The 18,992-nt window shown below is 39.0% G+C and overlaps 1 protein-coding gene across 2 annotated transcripts in view; it reads right to left on the reverse strand.

Annotated features, from left to right (window-relative positions):
• Positions 1–11,523: 11,523 nt before the first annotated feature.
• usp32 (ubiquitin specific peptidase 32) overlaps positions 11,524–18,992 on the reverse strand; it is a 93,508-nt gene continuing 86,039 nt past the window's right edge. For both annotated transcript variants that reach the window (XM_079573211.1, XM_079573212.1), the window contains exons 28-34: positions 18,601–18,687; positions 17,381–17,501; positions 17,120–17,311; positions 15,902–16,127; positions 14,424–14,938; positions 11,858–11,950; positions 11,524–11,769 (exon numbers count right to left, since the gene is read on the reverse strand). In XM_079573211.1, coding sequence (XP_079429337.1) covers positions 11,596–11,769; positions 11,858–11,950; positions 14,424–14,938; positions 15,902–16,127; positions 17,120–17,311; positions 17,381–17,501; positions 18,601–18,687 — 1,408 coding nt within the window. In that variant the 3' untranslated portion in view covers positions 11,524–11,595. The remainder of the gene's footprint in view (positions 11,770–11,857; positions 11,951–14,423; positions 14,939–15,901; positions 16,128–17,119; positions 17,312–17,380; positions 17,502–18,600; positions 18,688–18,992) is intronic.

Here is an 18,992-nt window from a genome sequence, read left to right on the forward strand (position 1 = left end):
TCCTCCTCCTCCGCCGCCGCCGCCTCCTCCTCCTCCCTCGCCTCCTCGGTCGTCTCTCGCTCCGCTCTCTCCGCTGTCAGACGCCGCTGAGGGGAGCCGGAGGGGGAAAGAGCGCCGCCCGTGGACTTCAGCTGGTACTGCAGTCTCCGGGCCAGGCGGCGGTACCTGCGGAGGAGTTTCTTATCAAGCCCGTCCAAGAGGTTGAGAGGTTTTCGGGGTTAAAATGCGAGGGGCGGAGGTTAAATCCGAGTGTCTAAGGAAAAAATTCTGTCGTAGTTTTAGTCCAAGTAATATTTTTGGACTAAAATAGACTCAAAATAAAAAAAGTAAAGATATTCGTGTCGACTAATAAAAACTAAAAGAAAATTATTCATTATTCAGATCTGCAATTTTGTTCATTTTACACATCCACTGCCTTATTACCCTATGAAAGTATGAAATAAAATACTAAAAATACTAAGTAAATAAAAAGACAAAGGGACAGAGGGATATTGTTCATCCAATTACATAATGGAAATATATATAGGCTATTTCAATCAAACTTGACTGTAAATACTGTTTAAGTGGCGCTACCCCACAGTTAGCTTTGCCCGTTAGCCTGTTAGCTTCTTCTTCATGATTCCATTAGTGTGTATTGGTGCCTCCGACCCGGTGGCAGGGAAGTTGCTATTGTGGTTTTCTGTCCAGAGACACCAGGGGGAGATGAAAGACCCTCCAATCATCACATTAACACTTGTATTACCCCCACAGAGACTACGGGAAGGATTTATTAAGGCAAACACGTTACTTAGTGCTGCTCTAAGATTTTCAGGTAATTCACCAGAGACTCTTTGATATTTCATAGTAGTTTTCCAGTTGAAATCACGTACTTTGTGATGGAGACGACTGCGAGGAGGAGGAGGAGCATCAGCGCGAGGGCCAGAGCGGCGGCGAGAGCGTACGCAGTGAGAGCGTTCTCCGCCGGCGTGTTCACCGCGGCGATGCCTGGAAACGGTAATAATGAGTTAAAGGAGTCGTGACGTGTTAAATCCACTTTAATATCAGTATTTAAAGGAACAGGCCACCGTTTTTACACACTGAGATATGTTCTTACCTGAGCTTAGACGAGTTGATCCGTACCTGTCTGTTCTTTGTGCCCGTGGAAGAGCTCGGTCGCTTAAAGCTTCACCCCCGTTTGGAGCCATAGGAATACACTGGGAGAGGCTAAATGCTAACAACATCTTTGGTCTTTTTGAGAGACTGAGCGCACGCACAAAGACCAGACAGTTACGCATCAACTCATCTAAGCTCAGGTAAGAACATATCTCAGTGTGGAAAACAAAAGAAAGCGGCCTGTTCCTTTAAGGTTTTTGAACTGGAATATTCAACCCCTTAACTCCCACCTGAACCGAGCACATTTTCTCCAGTTTGGCTTTACCCCAATCCAAAAGCTTCTGGAAAAAAGGTGGGAAAATGGCAACAAAACTGAGACGAAAACGAGGAAGAAAATGTGAAAAAAAATTGACGAAAATGTGATAAGAATTTGACAAAAAAATGCGAATAATTTGACGAAAAGGTGACAAAAAATGTACAAAAAATAATGACAAAAATTTCACAAAAAAGTGAGAAAAATTTGGCGGAAAATTTAGAAAAAATGGATGAAAAAGTGACAAAAAAGTGACACAAATTTGACAAAAAAGCGACAAAAATTTAAAAAACATTTACCAAAAAAAGACAAAATTAAAAAAAAAAGTGAGAAAAATGTGACAAAAAATTGAGAAAAAATGGACGAAAAAGTGACAAAAATATGGACAAAAAAATTGACGAAAAATGGACAAAAAATTGACAAAAAAGTGAGAAAAATTTGACAAAAAATTGAGAAAAAATGGACGAAAAAGTGATGAGAATTTGACAAAAAAAATCTAACAATTTGACGAAAAAGTGACAAAAATGAGACGACTGCCCAACAAAAAAAGTGATGAAAAAAAATCTGATGATGTGAAGGAAAAAGATCAATTTAGTTTTGTAGATCTTAGCTTTCAAATGAGGCGTTCCACTGGCCTACAGGATTTGGGTAAAGCTAAACTGGAGAAAATGCTCTCGGTTCAGGCGGGAGTTAAGAGGTCACACCACAGGAGGAAGTGCATAGGATCAGTTTCCCAAGTCTAACTCTTTCTTTCTCTTTCTTCATAGATTTATTTATGAATTTGTCACTTCAAGCACGTTTTTTTGTTTTGTGAAGATTTATTTTTAGGATCTTTCAATCTCTAATTCCTATAGTCTGATTTATTTATCTTTAAACGCCTCCAAAACAAGGCTGAGTAAGTTCACCCTCCGTTTGTTTCTGCTAAACACACTTCATATTGTTTTGCTCTGTAAGGACGGCACTTGCGTCACCTCTTCACTGTTGTAAAGTGAATGGAATCAAAGATAAAGTAAGATATTCAAGATTATTTAAGATCCCCATTGAAATATATATATTGAATATTTGATGTCATTAAATAAACGGATGGATTAAAACCTGGTTTTCTCCATCGTTCACGTCTTTTGGTCATTTTTACTCGAGTCTATGAGTAAAATGACCTAGATTTTCTTCCTGTTCTGCAGCGTCTCGCCTTCGGAGCCCTTTTGTTTCTTTAGTTTGGTTAAAACCTCTCACCACCCGCCAAAACCAAATGCATTCTCTCCTCTTTGCCATTGTCGTCACTTTTTGTTTCCCTTATGTGTTTTTGTCACTTTTTTGTGTCACTTTTTTGATGCATTTTTGTCACTTTTTTGTTGCTGTTTTCTCTTTTTTTTTTGCTGGATTTTTGTCTTTTTTTTTGCTGTTTTTTGTCACTTTTTTGCTGGATTTTTGTCACTTTTTTGCTGTTTTTTTGTCACTTTTTTGCTGGATTTTTGTCTTTTTTTGCTGGATTTTTGTCACTTTTTTGCTGGATTTTTGTCTTTTTTTGCTGGATTTTTGTCACTTTTTTGCTGGATTTTTGTCACTTTTTTGCTGGATTTTTGTCACTTTTTTGCTGGATTTTTGTAATTTTTTTGCTGTTTTTTTTGTCACTTTTTTGCTGGAATTTTGTCTTTTTTTGCTGGATTTTTGTCACTTTTTTGCTGGATTTTTGTCACATTTTTGCTGGATTTTTGTCATTTTTTTGCTGGATTTTTGTCTTTTTTTGCTGGATTTTTGTCACTTTTTTGCTGGATTTTAGTCACTTTTTTGCTGGATTTTTGTCTTTTTTTGCTGGATTTTTGTCACTTTTTTGCTGGATTTTTGTCACTTTTTTGCTGGATTTTTGTAATTTTTTTGCTGTTTTTTTTGTCACTTTTTTGCTGGAATTTTGTCTTTTTTTGCTGGATTTTTGTCACTTTTTTGCTGGATTTTTGTCACATTTTTGCTGGATTTTTGTCATTTTTTTGCTGGATTTTTGTCATTTTTTGCTGGATTTTTGTCACTTTTTTGCTGGATTTTAGTCACTTTTTTGCTGGATTTTTGTCATTTTTTGCTGGATTTTTGTCAATTTTTTGCTGGATTTTTGTCACTTTTTTGCTGGATTTTGTCACTTTTTTGCTGTTTTTTTGTCACTTTTTTGCTGTTTTTTTTGTCACTTTTTTGCTGGATTTTTGTCACTTTTTTGCTGGATTTTTGTCACTTTTTTGCTGGATTTTTGTCATGTTTGTCAATTTACATCCTCATTTTCTTCTCGTTTTTTGTCGCTATTTTGAAGAAGCCTTTAGATTTGGAGAATTTGGAGAAAACATGTTCAGGCGGGAGTTAAGAGGTTGAACTTTAATGGTTCTCTTGATGTTCCGCCGTGTCGCTTTAACCAGATCAAACCCTCGAGCTCGAGCTCACCTTTAGGGAGTGCGTCACTGCAGTTCGACGCCATGTTCCTTCGGTTTCCGCCAAACGACGAACAAATCCAGGTCAATCATGGAGTAAAAACCTCTGAAAACAATATAAAAAGTTAAACTCTCAGTCGTCCAGGTGGTTACTGGCTCTTAAAGCATTAAAACTTAAAGCTGGACGTACCCTGACACAGGAGCCTGCAGAGCGACAGACGCTTCAGTCACTTGTGAACCTCTGAAGGCCACAGAGGAGCAGGAAGTGGTTTCTCTGCACATCCGGACCCTTCGTCCAACAAGTCACTCACACAAAGAGGTCGCTCTGACTTTCACTCTGACATCACGGTGAAAACAGGGTCTCAAACCGGCTTCAAGCAAGTACAAAGGAATCACAATACAAGTTCACATTCTGCACGGTTGGATCTTAACAAGGCTCCAGGTAGAATTTCAATATGTAACAAGAAGAAACTACAATGAGACCTCTTTTTTTTAAGCAATAATTAAAGTGAAATCCAAAGTGACCACATGCCCTTTATGCTTTTAATACGTGTCGCTTAGATTATGGTAAATGGTCTCACGCTTTTCCACCAAGATTAACTCTCAAAGCACTTTACAGTAAAGACCCATTCACTCTCTTTCACACGCCAGTGGACTCAGACACTGGAGGTGAGGGGTGAAGTGTCTTGCCCAAGGACACGACTGTGTGCACCTGAAGGAGGCAGGATTCGAACCCCACTGTTCTGTCGCCCCGAGATGATCATGACTCTCTGTGCTGTGGGCTCGAGGTAATTAGTGTCTCATGTTGTTTATTTGAACTGTTTTTCCTGTTTTAAAGGGGGGGGGGTATTATGCAAAATGGACTTGTCATTTTTGCGCTGGATTTCTGTCTTTTTTTGCTGTTTTTTTGTTGCTTTACAGCTTTCCATCATGTTATTATGTCACTCCCTCATTAAAACATGCCTGAAGTGTTGCCTTGGCACATTCACGTATTTTTGAGTAATCTGTAAAAACTCTGATGGCGGCCATTTTAGGGATAGGTTTGCCTGAGTCCTCCTAGGAACGCCCCCACCTCCTGGAGACGCCTCCGAGCTTTCGTCACCAGCCGAGTAACCAACCACTGCTCCTCAGCAGAACCCCCTCCCCACTGATGCCACAGACAGCGTGTGGAGGGGGCGTGTCTGAAAGGCTCAGAGGTTCTTAAAGAGACAGAGGCCTATTTCAAGACATTCACTACAGCCATTTTGAGAGAGACATTTTATACAAGGCAGTTATTCTAATTTACTGCATTTACAGACCAACAGAAGGTTTGGTCATCATTGTATCATCGATCCTGAAACACACGGGGCCAATGCAGCGATTCTCAAACCGGTGTAATGTGGTCCCGCCTCCTGGTCTTCGTCAGGACTCGAGCTGCTGTAAACCTGAGATCCTCTTTTTCATTAGTTAAACTTTCTTTCTCCCTTAACAGACAAAACACTTAAAATGTTTGTATTTAATTATATTCTTGTAATGTTGCACCTGCTGAACTAATCAATGAGACGAGCTGTGCTTTTATTTTGGCGAGCTGGATCGAAACAGGAAGCCACTTCTTGGGCGGCGTCGTTATGATTTAAACCAGGGGGGCCCAAACTTTTTGTCTCCGAGGCCAAAATTAAAAAGCGCCTGTGAGTCGCGGCGACGGCGACGTCAAGCACGAAAAACACATATAACTGCAAATAACATGCTGTATTAAAACAAATGGTAGCTATGCCAATTGTAGCATTTAGTGCAAAAAAAAACCCACCTGTATCTGCAGCACCTACAGTAACTTTGCTTCATTGTTTAACCCCTTAACTCCCACCTGAACTGAGCACATTTTCTCCAGTTTGGCTTTACCCCAGTCCAAAAGCTTCTGGAAAAAAGCTGTGAAAATAGCGACAAAACTGAGATGAAAACAATGATGGAAATGTGACAAAAAAGTGAGAAAAAATTGACAAAAAAGTGACGGAAAATTGAGGGAAAAGTGGCAAAAATGTCACAAAAATGTTAGAAGAAATTAACAAAAAATTGATGAAAAAATTACAAAAAATTGACAAAAAAAAATACAAAAATGTGACAAAAAATGACAAAAAAATGACAAAAATGTGACAAAAATGTGATAAAAATTTGACAAAAAATGACAGAAAAATTACAAAAATGTGACAAAAAATGTGACAAAAAATGACAAAAAAAATGACAAAAATGTGACAAAAAATGACAAAAAAATGACAAAAATGTGACAAAAATATGACAAAAAAATTACAAAAAAATTACAAAAATGTGACAAAAATGTGATAAAAATTTGACAAAAAATGACAAAAAAAATGACAAAAATGTGACAAAAATGTGACAAAAAATGACAAAAAAATGACAAAAAAATGACAAAAATGTGACAAAAAAATGACAAAAATGTGACAAAAATGTGATAAAAATTTGACAAAAAATGACAAAAAAAATGACAAAAATGTGACAAAAAATGACAAAAATTTGACAAAAAATGCCAAAAAAACAAACAAAAATGTGACAAAAATGTGATAAAAATTTGACAAAAAATGACAGAAAAATGACAAAAATGTGGCAAAAATGTGGCAAAAATGTGACAAAAAATGCCAAAAAAAATGACCAAAATGTGACAAAAAAATTACAAAAATGTGACAAAAAAATGACAAAAAATGACAAAAAAATGACAAAAATGTGACAAAAAAATTACAAAAATTTGACAAAAAATGACAGAAAAATGCCAAAAATGTGACAAAAATGTGACAAAAAATGACAAAAAAATGACAAAAAAATGACAAAAAAATGACAAAAATGTGACAAAAAAATGACAAAAATGTGACAAAAATGTGATAAAAATTTGACAAAAAATGACAAAAAAAATGACAAAAATGTGACAAAAAATGACAAAAATTTGACAAAAAATGCCAAAAAAAACAAACAAAAATGTGACAAAAATGTGATAAAAATGTGACAAAAAATGACAGAAAAATGACAAAAAACAAACAAAAATGTGGCAAAAATGTGACAAAAAATGCCAAAAAAAATGACCAAAATGTGACAAAAAAATTACAAAAATGTGACAAAAAAATTACAAAAATTTGACAAAAAATGACAGAAAAATGCCAAAAATGTGACAAAAATGTGACAAAAAATGACAAAAAAAAATGACAAAAATGTGACAAAAAATGCCAAAAAAAATGACCAAAATGTGACAAAAAAATGCCAAAAATGTGATAAAAAATGGACAAAAAATGACAAAAAAATGACAAAAATGTGACAAAAGATTTACAAAAATGTGACAAAAAATGACAAAAAAGTGACAAAAAAGTGACAAAAATGTGACAAAAAATGACAAAAATGTGACAAAAAATGACAAAAATGTGACAAAAATGTGAAAAAATGTGACAAAAAATGACAAAAAAATGACAAAAATGTGACAAAATGTCGACGTCAACAACCTTTGCAATAAAACTTTGAAAATGTCAAAGTTGATGCTACAACGCTCTGTAATTGATAAATAGACACCACAACAGTGTTTCCTTAACTTTGTGAAAGGAGTGAAACAGCGCCCCCAATTTGACGCTGGTGGTCAAAAGGTGTACTGCATCCATATTTACCATTGAGAATGAATGGAAGAGAATTAGTATTAACCACACACAGCGCAAAAGCAGGGTCAGTTTGGGCCATTTATTCCACAGTCTAATATAAAACTGTACTTTCCCCGACATTGTGAATAAAAACCCGGAGCCAAAGTCATTTTTGTGTAGAATTTAATGTCATTTCTCGAGTATTAGTGACAGTACGGACAGCTCACGCAGCACTGCTTTGTACACGTCCAACCCCACGGACTATTTACAAAAAACACATTATTTTTCATATTTACAGGTTTTTCTTTTTCTCATCAGTGCAACGTTTTTCCTTTTTCACATGGCTGTACAAAAAGAAGGACTTTAAATTAACACGTTTAAATACACGCCGCTACAGCCGCCCCCCGTCAGTAGTCGATTGCACCGCCGTTTTCAGAGGCTCGTTTGAAATGCGATTTTTTTCAGAGAGAAGGGAAGGAAAAGTGGGACAAAAACAAAGCAAGGAAAAGCTACATTTTGAGATTAGAAAATGAAAAGATTTAACACTGAAAAGAGTGATTTTTTGGCATAACTGATTCATTTTTTGTGTGTTTTTTTGTGTGTTGATTTTCCCGTTTTCAAAAAAGATTAGACCGACAGCTTTTCAGAATAAAAGCCTCAGACACGGCGGCTCACGAAGCAAAACGTCTTTGAAAATCTGGATCACAAAATAATTACAAACAATAAAATAAATCTATAAAATAATAATAAAAAAATCTTTCTCTTTTTGAAACAATGGCACCGGTCCTAAACTCACAGAGACAGGGAGGATATTATTAAACATTGCACTAAAAATATGAATAAACTATTTGGCAGCTGCAACTGAAAATCGTTTGGCTAAAAATACTTAGTGAAATGTTACAGGAAGAGCCTCATTTTTTTTATTTTTGATGCGGAGATCGAGGCTGTGTCCGAATGTCCTCGCTGTCGGTGACGGAATCTTACAGACGATCACTTAAAAAGGGAGTCATTTATAAAAGGCAAATACAGGGATGTTTCAGCACGAGTTTCACATTGTAATTTTAACCAAGATATTTACTGAGCTGCGTGTCATGTAGGCGCAGCTTTAAGTGCTTAACCCCCGCTTTACCCAAGGGCATTTTCTCCAGTTCAGCTTTACCCAAATCTAAAAGTTGCAGCCAATAGGCCAGAGTAAGGCCTCATTTGAAAGCTAATTTTTTTTTTTTTAAAAATTTCGAGATTTTTTTTCACTTTTTAAAATCACCTTCAGTCAGATTTTTGTCACTTTTTAATCAGATTTGTCAATTTTTTTTCACTTTTTAGTCAATTTTTTTTTTTACACTTTTAATTAATCAGATTTTTTTTCACTTTTTTGTCAATTTCTTTTTCAGAGTCCGATTTTGGTCACATTTTGGTCAAATTTTGGTCACTTTTTTAAATTTTTAGTCAGATTTTTGTCACTTTTTTGTCTAATTTGTTTCACTTTTGTCAGATTTTTTTTCTTTTTTTTTCACTTTTTAGTCAGATTTTTTTTTTCATTTTAGCCAGATTTTTGTCACTTTTTTGTCACTTTTTAATCAGATTTGTCAATTTTTTTTTACTTTTTAGTCAGATTTTTTTTTTCATTTTAGCCAGATTTTTGTCACTTTTTTGTCACTTTTTAATCAGATTTGTCAATTTTTTTTTACTTTTTAGTCAGATTTTTTTTTTACTTTTTAGTCAAATTTTTTACACTTTTTATTAATCAGATTTTTGTCACTTTTTTGTCATATTTGTTTCACATTAGTCAGATTTTTGTAAATTTTATTTCACTTTTTAGTCAGATTTTTAAAAAACTTTTTTGTCCAATTTTTTTTTTCTTTTGGCCAGATTTTTGTCACTTTTTTGTCAAATTTGTTCCACTTTTTTGTCACTTTTAATCAGATTTTTGTCAATCTTTTTTTTTACCTTTTTTGTCAGATTGTTTTTTTTACTTATTTGTCAGATTTTTACTTTTTAGTCAAATTTTTGTCAATTTTTAATCAGATTGTTGTCAATTTTTTGTCAAATTTGTTCCACTTTTTTTGTCATTTTTAATCAGATTTTTGTCAATCTTTTTTTTTACTTTTTTGTCAGATTTTTGTCAATTTTTTTTGTCTCGTTTTACTTGACACTTTCTCCAACAAGCTTTGAGACTTGACTTGATGGTTGGTCGAAAACGTGCTCGGTTCAGGTGGAGCTTTCTGTGCGGGTCACATGACAGGAAGTGATCACATGACAGGAAGTGATCACATGACGGGAAGTGATGGAGGAGCTAAGGGTGAACATTCGGACACAGCCTGAGTGTTTGGAGAGAGATTTTCGCTGAGGTAGTGGAGGACACACAAAAGAAATAAAACATTCGTAGATTTTATAATTTGTTTTTACCAGAGAATGAAGTGGCGTTGACTTTGGCCTTTTGAGAAACAAGCTGACCCCGCGTCGAGCCTCGGGATCGGGAGGACTTCCCACCGAAACAGTGAAAAACGGAGCTTCACACACAGTAGACGTCGCACCGAATGACACAAATTCATAAAATGTTGTACAAATCAACACTTTTGCTCAGTGAAAGTCATTCTCTCCCGGGAAATGGGGCAACTGTTCCACTTCTCTTGGCCTCGATCACTAATTCGATCGAGTTACGGACAATTTTCAACAGTAAAAAAAAAACAAAAAACCACGACTTTGACATCACAGCACATGGCGAACACTTATTTCCGGACAAGCTTTTTTTTTTTTCTTTTTTTGGCGGATGGCTACAAAAGAAAGAAGGGACATTTTTGTTTCTGTCGAGCTCAGCGAAAAGTGCTTTCTACGATTCTTGCGCTAAACTTAGAAAAAAAAAGAAAAAAAAAAAAGAAAAAGTGCCAGGAGTTTTTCCCTTTCCACTGTGGCCGGAGTCCGTCTTTCCCCCGGCCGTGCACAGTGTGTGGGAAGAGTCTGAAGAGCTTTGTTCCAAGTGTTCACGGCCACAGAAACGGAACTGCACCAGCGAAAACCACCGCAATCTGGAACAGAGTTATTTACTCACGAGGCTGGAGATTCATTCATGTTTAGTGTATTTTTAGTTTAGTGCTTTTTTGTCAAATTTGTTTCACTTTTTAGTCCAATTTCTTTTTTTCCTTTTATCCAGATTTTTGTCACTTTTTAATCAGATTTTTGTCCAATTTGTTTTGCTCTTTAGCCAGATTTTTGTTAGATTTTTGTCAATTTTGTTTTACTTTTTAGTCAAATTTTTGTCACTTTTTAATCAGATTTTTGTCACTTTTTAATCAGATTTTTGTCCATTTTGTTTCACTTTTTAGTCAGATTTTTGTCACTTTTTAGTCAGATTTTTGTCACTTTTTAGTCAGATTTTTGTCACTTTTTAGTCAGATTTTTGTCACTTTTTAGTCACATTTTTGTCACTTTTTAGTCAGATTTTTGTCCAATTTTTTTTTACTTTTTAGTCAGACTTTTGTCAAATTTTTGTCACTTTTTAATCAGATTTTTGTCCAATTTTTTTTGCTTTTTAGCCAGATTTTTGTCAGACTTTTGTCAATTTTGTTTCACTTTTTAGTCAGATTTTTGTCACTTTTTAGTCAGATTTTTGTCCAATTTTTTTTAACTTTTTAGCCAGACTTTTGTCAAATTTGTGTCACTTTTTAGTCCGATTTTTTTCCACTTTTTTGTCCAATTTCTTTTTTCCCTTTAAGCCAGATTTTTGTCACATTTTAATCAGATTTTTGTCCAATTCTTTTTTTACTTTTTAGCCAGATTTTTGTCACTTTTTTTGTCAAATTTGTTTCACTTTTTTTTTTTAGCGGCAACTACCAGGGGAGGCAGCATTTTCCTTTTCATACACATCTTGAGTCAGTAGTTTTAAGGCTGCACAACATATCACCAAAATACACTAATTATTCAAGCCAGTGGAACAATTAACCCTTTGTCGAGTTGTGGGTTTGGTAAACTGAACAAAATTTGAATAAACCAATGAATAAGAAGCTTGGAACATGGACGTCGAACCGAGGAGGATGTGATTTCCTCGCTTAACCTCAGCCTCTTAAATGACCTGACTGTTGAACCTCAGCCTCATGAGTAAATGACCCGACTGTGGCGGGTTTCGCCGCTGCAGCGCTGGCTTTAGTGCGGTGATTTGGGTGGAAGACGCCTCTCACTGCAGCACGCAGTACTTCTTGTAGTCGGACTCGAAGTCCTCGTCCATGCTGCTGGTGTCCGCCATCTTCTTCCCGTGAATCTGAGGCAGGAACTGACTGTAGTCCACGCACTGCTGCTCGTAGAACAGGATGTAGGCGGAGTCTGTGTCCATCTCCTCCGAGTGCACTTCCTGTGGGACACGACACAGGCTCAGGAGTTATTTAGACATTTACACTCCCTGTAAAAAGACTAAACGATCGTCCGGCGCTCAGCGTTACCTTGCAGCTGCTGTCGTTGTAGCAGTACCATTTCCCGTTGGGGTTTTTGGCGTACGTGACGTAGTGGCCTCCTCCCATGATTCCTGAATGACACTGAGACAGAGACAAGTTTACACTCACTTCTATTCACGCTGGAGCCTGAGAGAACTAGTTAAACAAGTAAGTCTCTCTTTCAGTGTGAGTTTATCTTTATAACTGCTCCTATAATTACCGTAAATGCTCTAATACAGGCCGGGGCCTTTATTTACTCAAGGGCATCTAGGACCAGGCCTTTATTGGAACCAGGCCACAATTAGAGACAGGCCTTTATTTCTATTTGAGCAAAATGGACGACCAGGAAAACAAAGAAAAACGAGATTTGTGTCCATTTGCACCTAAAATATTAGGTTCATTTATTAATTAACATTTCAAACCCTCTCCCAGCGGCTGGAACATTGACGCCTTTTATTTTGTCGGGACAACAGGAAGTGTTTCGTTGCTGTTAGCGGAGCTTTGACATCAGTGTCACTGCAGGTTTCTGTTTCGTTTTTACCGCGGACCGGATTATTTGTTGTTATCTTGTGTAAAAGGCGAGTTTAGACGGAGCGTTTGTGTTTGTGATCGATCATAAAAGACCCGAGAGAAGACGAGACGCTCGCGCTGATGGGAGGAGTTATTTTGAGGCGGGACTGACCTGCACACGGAGCAGCTGGACGTGCTTTGAAGACGCGATGGAGACTTTATTAAAACCCTGGACGGTCACACAACGTTTGTTTCTTGCCCTGTTTCCAAATAGAGTCACAGGAGGTTTGAAAAGTGTCTAAATCTGTGTCAAAGTTACGCTCGGATCAGCTCCTCCGCAGCGTCCCCATCGGCCCGGGTTTCCGTTTGTTACTTCCTGCACGTGAATTTTCATTTACACCAGTATGAGACAAATTCCTAACATGGGGAATATTTCTAACGCTGTAGTTTCTAATAAAAACCCCGGCCTGTCTTAGAGACCGGCTTTAATTTGCCTCCGCCAGCCGCGAACCCGGCCTCTGTCAGAGACCCGGCCTCTGTAGGAGACCCGGCCGCTAATGGAATACAGGCCAGTATTAGAGAATTTACGGCTCTTTTCATCAGCGCGTAATGATGAAATCAACTTAATTTAACTGTGTGTTATCAATTGAAGTCATTTTTATTAAGGCGGTTCAACCAAAAACCTTTTTTCCGGAGTAGCTTAGCCTTACTGTATGTGGAGTGAAGGTACATTGTCTCATGTAAAGTACTTGTACCATGTTTGTGAAATAAAGTCCTTCCTTAAAGGCCCTACACCTGATATTTTGATTTGCAAACAGCAACAACTTGCAGGGTCACTTTTCAGGGTCACGTTCACAAAAATGCTACAAAAATAGCCTGAAACTTCATGAAATGTATAAATAAAATTATATTCATTCCATTTCTAGAAGTAAAATGAAGTATATCTCCTTAGCGTTAGCGGCTTTAAAGGAACAGGCCACCATTTTTACACTTGAGATATGTTCTTGCCTGAGCTTACCCGAGTTGATCCGTACCTGTCTGGTCAGTCACGCAAAACGACCAAAGATGTTGTTAGCATTTGGCCTCTCCCAATGTGTTCCTATGGGTCCAAACGGGCTGAAGTTAGAAGCGACCGAGCTCTTCCACGGGCACAAAGACCAGACAGGTACGGATCAACTCGTCTAAGCTCAGGTAAGAACATATCACAGACTATTCCTTTAAGAAGAAGTCACTGAGCAGGATCAACGACTTTGCCTCCAAGAGAAAAGCTTCTTCTGGCGACACACTGCAAAAAGTGCCCAACTAAAAACAAGGAAAAAAAATCTTAAAACAAGACATTTTGTCTGGGGTCAGAATTTTTTTCTTGCTAAGAATTCTTATTTCTAGAATATTTTAAGAAGGAAACACTAAATTTAAGCAAATAAATAACTAGAATTAAGCAAAATGTCCTCAGAAAATGGAATAATTTAAGGAAAAAATATTGAGGGGTATTTCACTTAAATGTTGATTGATTTAAGCAAAATGTTGTTAATAAATAGAAATATTTAAGGAAAATATTGCCTGGGGACCCGTCTCCATGATGTGGAGCCAGGCTGATGGTCACAATCACCTGCTGGAGGATTCACCTATTGTACATGTTTTTAGTGCTAGACATGGGGAGAACATGCTCCACACAGAAAGGCCCCTTTGGGAATCGAACCCGGGACCTTCGAGCTGTGAAGCTGAGGCTCTAACCGCTGTGCCACCGAGCCGCCCACTTTAAAGAATGGAATGTATTATCTCTGTGAGAATCAGTTCTTACATTAAGAGTTGCTGATCTTAGTTTTTCTTAAAATAAGAAAAAATATTCTTTGTCTAAAACTGAAGAAGATTCAAAAAGTTTTTTTTTTTCTTGCTACAAGAAAAATTAGCATGTTTTTAGCAAATACTGTTTATCTGAACAAGAAATGGCTAGATTTTATTTCCTAAAACAAGATTTTTTTTCTTTTTTTTTCTTAAGTAAGACATTTTTTACTTGGTTAGAATCCACGTTTTGCAGTGCAGACGAATGAGAAAATGGACTCACAGATATTGCATAGAGGTTGTAGATGGCGTCCAGCGCGAGGTCGCGGTTCAGCTCCTGGTCTAAGCTGCTCTCTGTGCTGCAGTCTGAGTTCAGTCCGTTCCCGTTCATTAAAACCACGTCACAGTGAGACGCCTCAGTTCCTCCCGCAGACTCCGAGTCCACGGCCGCTCCGCACTGTCCTGCAGCGGAGCGGTCCACTCCCTCCCCCGACGAAGCATCGCTCGCCACTGGAGCCTCGCCCGCCGGAGCCTCCCCCGCCGGAGCCTCGCCCGCCGGAGCCTCGCCCACAGGAGCCTCGCCCGCCGGAGCCTCGCCCTCCTCCGCACAGGCGTCTGTCGGGGGGTTCTCCGACGTGTCTGAGTGCAGGCTCTCTTTGCTGGAGCAGAGGCGGTGCTTGGAGCCCAGCTGGGGCAGCCGCAGTCGTCCCGGGCGGCGGCCCCCGCTCTTGGGGCTCCCCGACGGGCTGCTGCTCCGGCTCAGAGACGGCGCCGACTTACGACTGGAGCAGGGAGACGCTGAGACAGAGACAGAGTAAAGCCTGTTATTACCTTTGTGCAGGTTAGTAAAGCCTGTTATTACCTTTGTGCAGGTAAATAAAGCCTGTTATTACCTTTGTACAGGTTAGTAAAGCCTGTTATTACCTTTGTGCTGGTTAGTAAAGCCTGTTATTACCTTTGTGCAGGTTAATAAAGCCTGTTATTACCTTTGTGCAGGTTAGTAAAGCCTGTTATTACCTTTGTGCAGGTAAATAAAGCCTGTTATTACCTTTGTACAGGTTAGTAAAGCCTGTTATTACCTTTGTGCAGGTAAATAAAGCCTGTTATTACCTTTGTACAGGTTAGTAAAGCCTGTTATTACCTTTGTGCTGGTTAGTAAAGCCTGTTATTACCTTTGTACAGGTTAATAAAGCCTGTTATTACCTTTGTGCAGGTTAATAAAGCCTGTTATTACCTTTGTGCAGGTTAGTAAAGCCTGTTATTACCTTTGTGCAGGTTAATAAAGCCTGTTATTACCTTTGTGCAGGTTAGTAAAGCCTGTTATTACCTTTGTGCGGGTTAATAAAGCCTGTTATTACCTTTGTGCAGGTTAGTAAAGCCTGTTATTACCTTTGTGCGGGTTAATAAAGCCTGTTATTACCTTTGTGCAGGTTAATAAAGCCTGTTATTACCTTTGTGCCGGTTAATAAAGCCTGTTATTACCTTTGTGCAGGTTAGTAAAGCCTGTTATTACCTTTGTGCAGGTTAATAAAGCCTGTTATTACCTTTGTGCAGGTTAATAAAGCCTGTTATTACCTTTGTGCAGGTTAGTAAAGCCTGTTATTACCTTTGTGCAGGTTAATAAAGCCTGTTATTACCTTTGTGCAGGTTAGTAAAGCCTGTTATTACCTTTGTGCAGGTTAGTAAAGCCTGTTATTACCTTTGTGCAGGTTAATAAAGCCTGTTATTACCTTTGTGCAGGTTAGTAAAGCCTGTTATTACCTTTGTGCAGGTTGGTGAAGCCGGCCGGGGCGGAGATGGACGACAGGTTGTCCTCGCCGACCCGCAGCAGCTCTTCGCTCTCGCTGCGCGAGTGCAGACACTGCTGCCCTCGGTCTCTCGGAGCCAGGAAGGCGCTGGGGTCGAACCTCTCGCGCGGGAACTTCACGATCTTCTGGGACTTGATCCAGCGGCCGTTCACGAACTGGAAACGCTTCAGGTGCACGATCTACAGGAAGACAGAAAAGGAGAGTCATTTAAAGCTGCAATGGAACAAAAGAGAGACGCACCGATCCAGCTTTGTTGCTTTAGATACTGATGCTGCGGTTTGAACATCTGCTGACACCAAGAGACTTTCTTTAAAGTTCTGCTGTGAGTAAAAAAGTGAATGGTCTCTTTTCTCCATTTTGTAACTCAGTAACTCAACCCTGCCCCCTGCTGGCCAGCCCTCACACCTGTCCAACAGAGCGGCGCGGCCTGATGACATCATCACACAGCGCTGGTGTTTTTATGTCAAACCAAAGCCTGAGACTTTAGCTCGTGAAATGTGAAGGGAACAGAAACAATCATCTCAGCAGCATGAAATAATAAGAGTTTGTTTGAGCTCCGTTGATCTGCTCCTGAAGAAGAGTTTAGACTTTTCTACTAAACAAAACCAGTGTCTGAGCAAAGGATGTCGAGGCTTCTAAAACAGCTGTTCTTTCAGCACAAGGTGAGTTAGGTATAAAAAATATGAGTAGATATTATTTACAGTTCTGTCGCTGCGCTGGTGTTTCAGCTGATCAGACGCGTCTCACAAACCGCACAGGACCGACGAGCGGGAGGGCATCCTTAATAAACATTTGTTCTCGATTATGCTATTTTTGTGATCGTCTTGTGTAATAATCGAAATCGTAATCGAATTTCGATTAATTGCACAGCCCTATTTTTAGCTTAGCTTTTAACTGACTAACTATTCATTTAATCCTAATATATAAAATCTATATATGGGAGGTTGTCCCAGGCGCATTGTTTTAAATGTTGTAATCTGTAAAGCACTTTGTGATACCTTTCGGTATGAAAAGCACTTCATAAATAAAGTTTGATTGATTGATTGATTGATCCCTAAACAAAAGTTTGTGAGTGTAATCCTTGAACTGCACAGCCTCTTGTTTTTATCACTTGAACCACAGACAGTATCAGCACTTCCTGTGAGCGGCTGAAAGTCTAAGCGCCTCGTACCAGGATGGGGGGCAGCCTCCACAGGTCCAGCTTCTTGGTGGCCAGGCGGTGGGTCTTGCACTTGGAGCAGTAGTAGAGCTCGTCCTCCCCGAGCTCCTCCTCTGACGTGAAGGCCTTGAGGCAGCTGTCCAGAGAGATGGGCTCGGCCTGAGCGCGGCGCGACTGCTCCACGCTGCTGTGCTCCTCCACGATCTGCAAAACGCTCCACGTCAGAGACACAAACAAACCCGACACTGCAGCCACGACAGGCGCGATCCTCACCCGCTCCTGTGAGGTCTGGTAACGCAGGTGCAGGGCCGTCGGGTCCCAGTCCACCGCGATGTAGGCGTTCCCCACGGACGCCCGCTCCTCCGTGCACTCGATGGTGCAGCCGCGGCAGAACCTGAGGCACGAGATGAAGAGGGGAAAAAATTAATGTAGAGATATGGATTTGAAACTTCTGCTGTAGATGCAGTACTGGCGTCAATATGGGAAGAACATGTATTGCAAGTTTTCATTTTGTCAGTATTTGTGAATGAATAATTCCGGGAAAGACCAGCGTTCGTTCAGGGGCGAGACACTGCAGGTGAATAGGGAAAAAAAATAAATGTAAAGATGTCAATTTGAAACTTTTGCTGAACATCACAGATATAAATATGAGAAAAAAATAAGGCATTTTGAGCATTAAAATTGCCTATATTTTGGGCAACGAAATCAAAATAATGAATTGAGCCAGATTAAATGTTATGGTTTTATTTTATTGACATATTAGTGACTAAGATTTTTTCAAAGGGGATTTTGGATATTTTGTTTAGTTTTTCAATAAACTAATCATCAGTGAAATCTGTAAAAACTCAAATTCCGCCTGTTTTTTTGGTTTCATAGCTGAATAAATCAGGCTCGGAATTAGATATTAAAAAATCCCTCTGAGAAAACCTTCAAAATCTTGTTAGGTCTCAGACTGTAAAGTTTGGAGTCTGTGGGAGCTTCTATAAGGGCTCAGGCTCTGCCCGAGTGCGGCTTCTCTCATTCAGAGAAAACCAGCCCTGAAGTTTTGTAGCGAGTGCTCATGCTCGGCCCGTTCTCCGACTTTTCCGCTCCAGCGTCTCGTAGGAGGAAAAACACCATATTTGGGTGAAAGCGTCATCACGGGGCCCCTTAGCAGGACACGTGGATGTAAAATCTGTCAATATTTATGAATGAAAACCCGCGGGAAAGACGGCGTTTCTACGCGGCGCAGCAGCTACTTCCGGGTTGCCCCCACCTCGCAGACAAAACATCATAAAATAAACATCATGCGGGTGAGTTTTGTCATTTTTATATCTGACATGAAAACTAAGATGTAAAGGGAGGAAAACAGATACAAATCTCCACTTCGACCACTGCGTGAAAAACCAATACTTTCACCTGCCGTGTCTCGCCTTAACTAAAGAAAACCTTCATCTGGAGCTTCTTCGTGTCAGTGTAAAGCAGATGTTTGTGAGTTGGAGGGAGTTTCTGACCTGTACCACGGACACCAGGCGCACGAGTTCCCGTCTTTCCCCACGACCCTCAGAGTGAAGGGATACTGGTAACCCATACTGTCGTCACTGCAACACAAGGCAAGGACACCATGAGTGGGTCACAGCAATTCAAAATGTTGGTTTACATTAGGGCTGGGCGAAAGGGACAACAAGTATGGATGGGCGATACCACATTTTTTGGAATCGATACGATACTGATACTTTTGGGGTCATTTTTGTCGATACCAATACTGGTCATTTCATATGAGTGAATGTATTTCAATCAATATACATTTATAAAACTGGTTATTTTATATAATTAATAGTAAATTAAAGTTATATTACTTTAACTGGTTAATTAAACAATGTTAATGTGAAATTAAATACATAAA

The sequence above is a fragment of the Gobius niger genome (assembly GCF_951799975.1).
Source record: "Gobius niger genome assembly, chromosome: 1".
Classification (NCBI taxonomy): domain Eukaryota; kingdom Metazoa; phylum Chordata; class Actinopteri; order Gobiiformes; family Gobiidae; genus Gobius; species Gobius niger.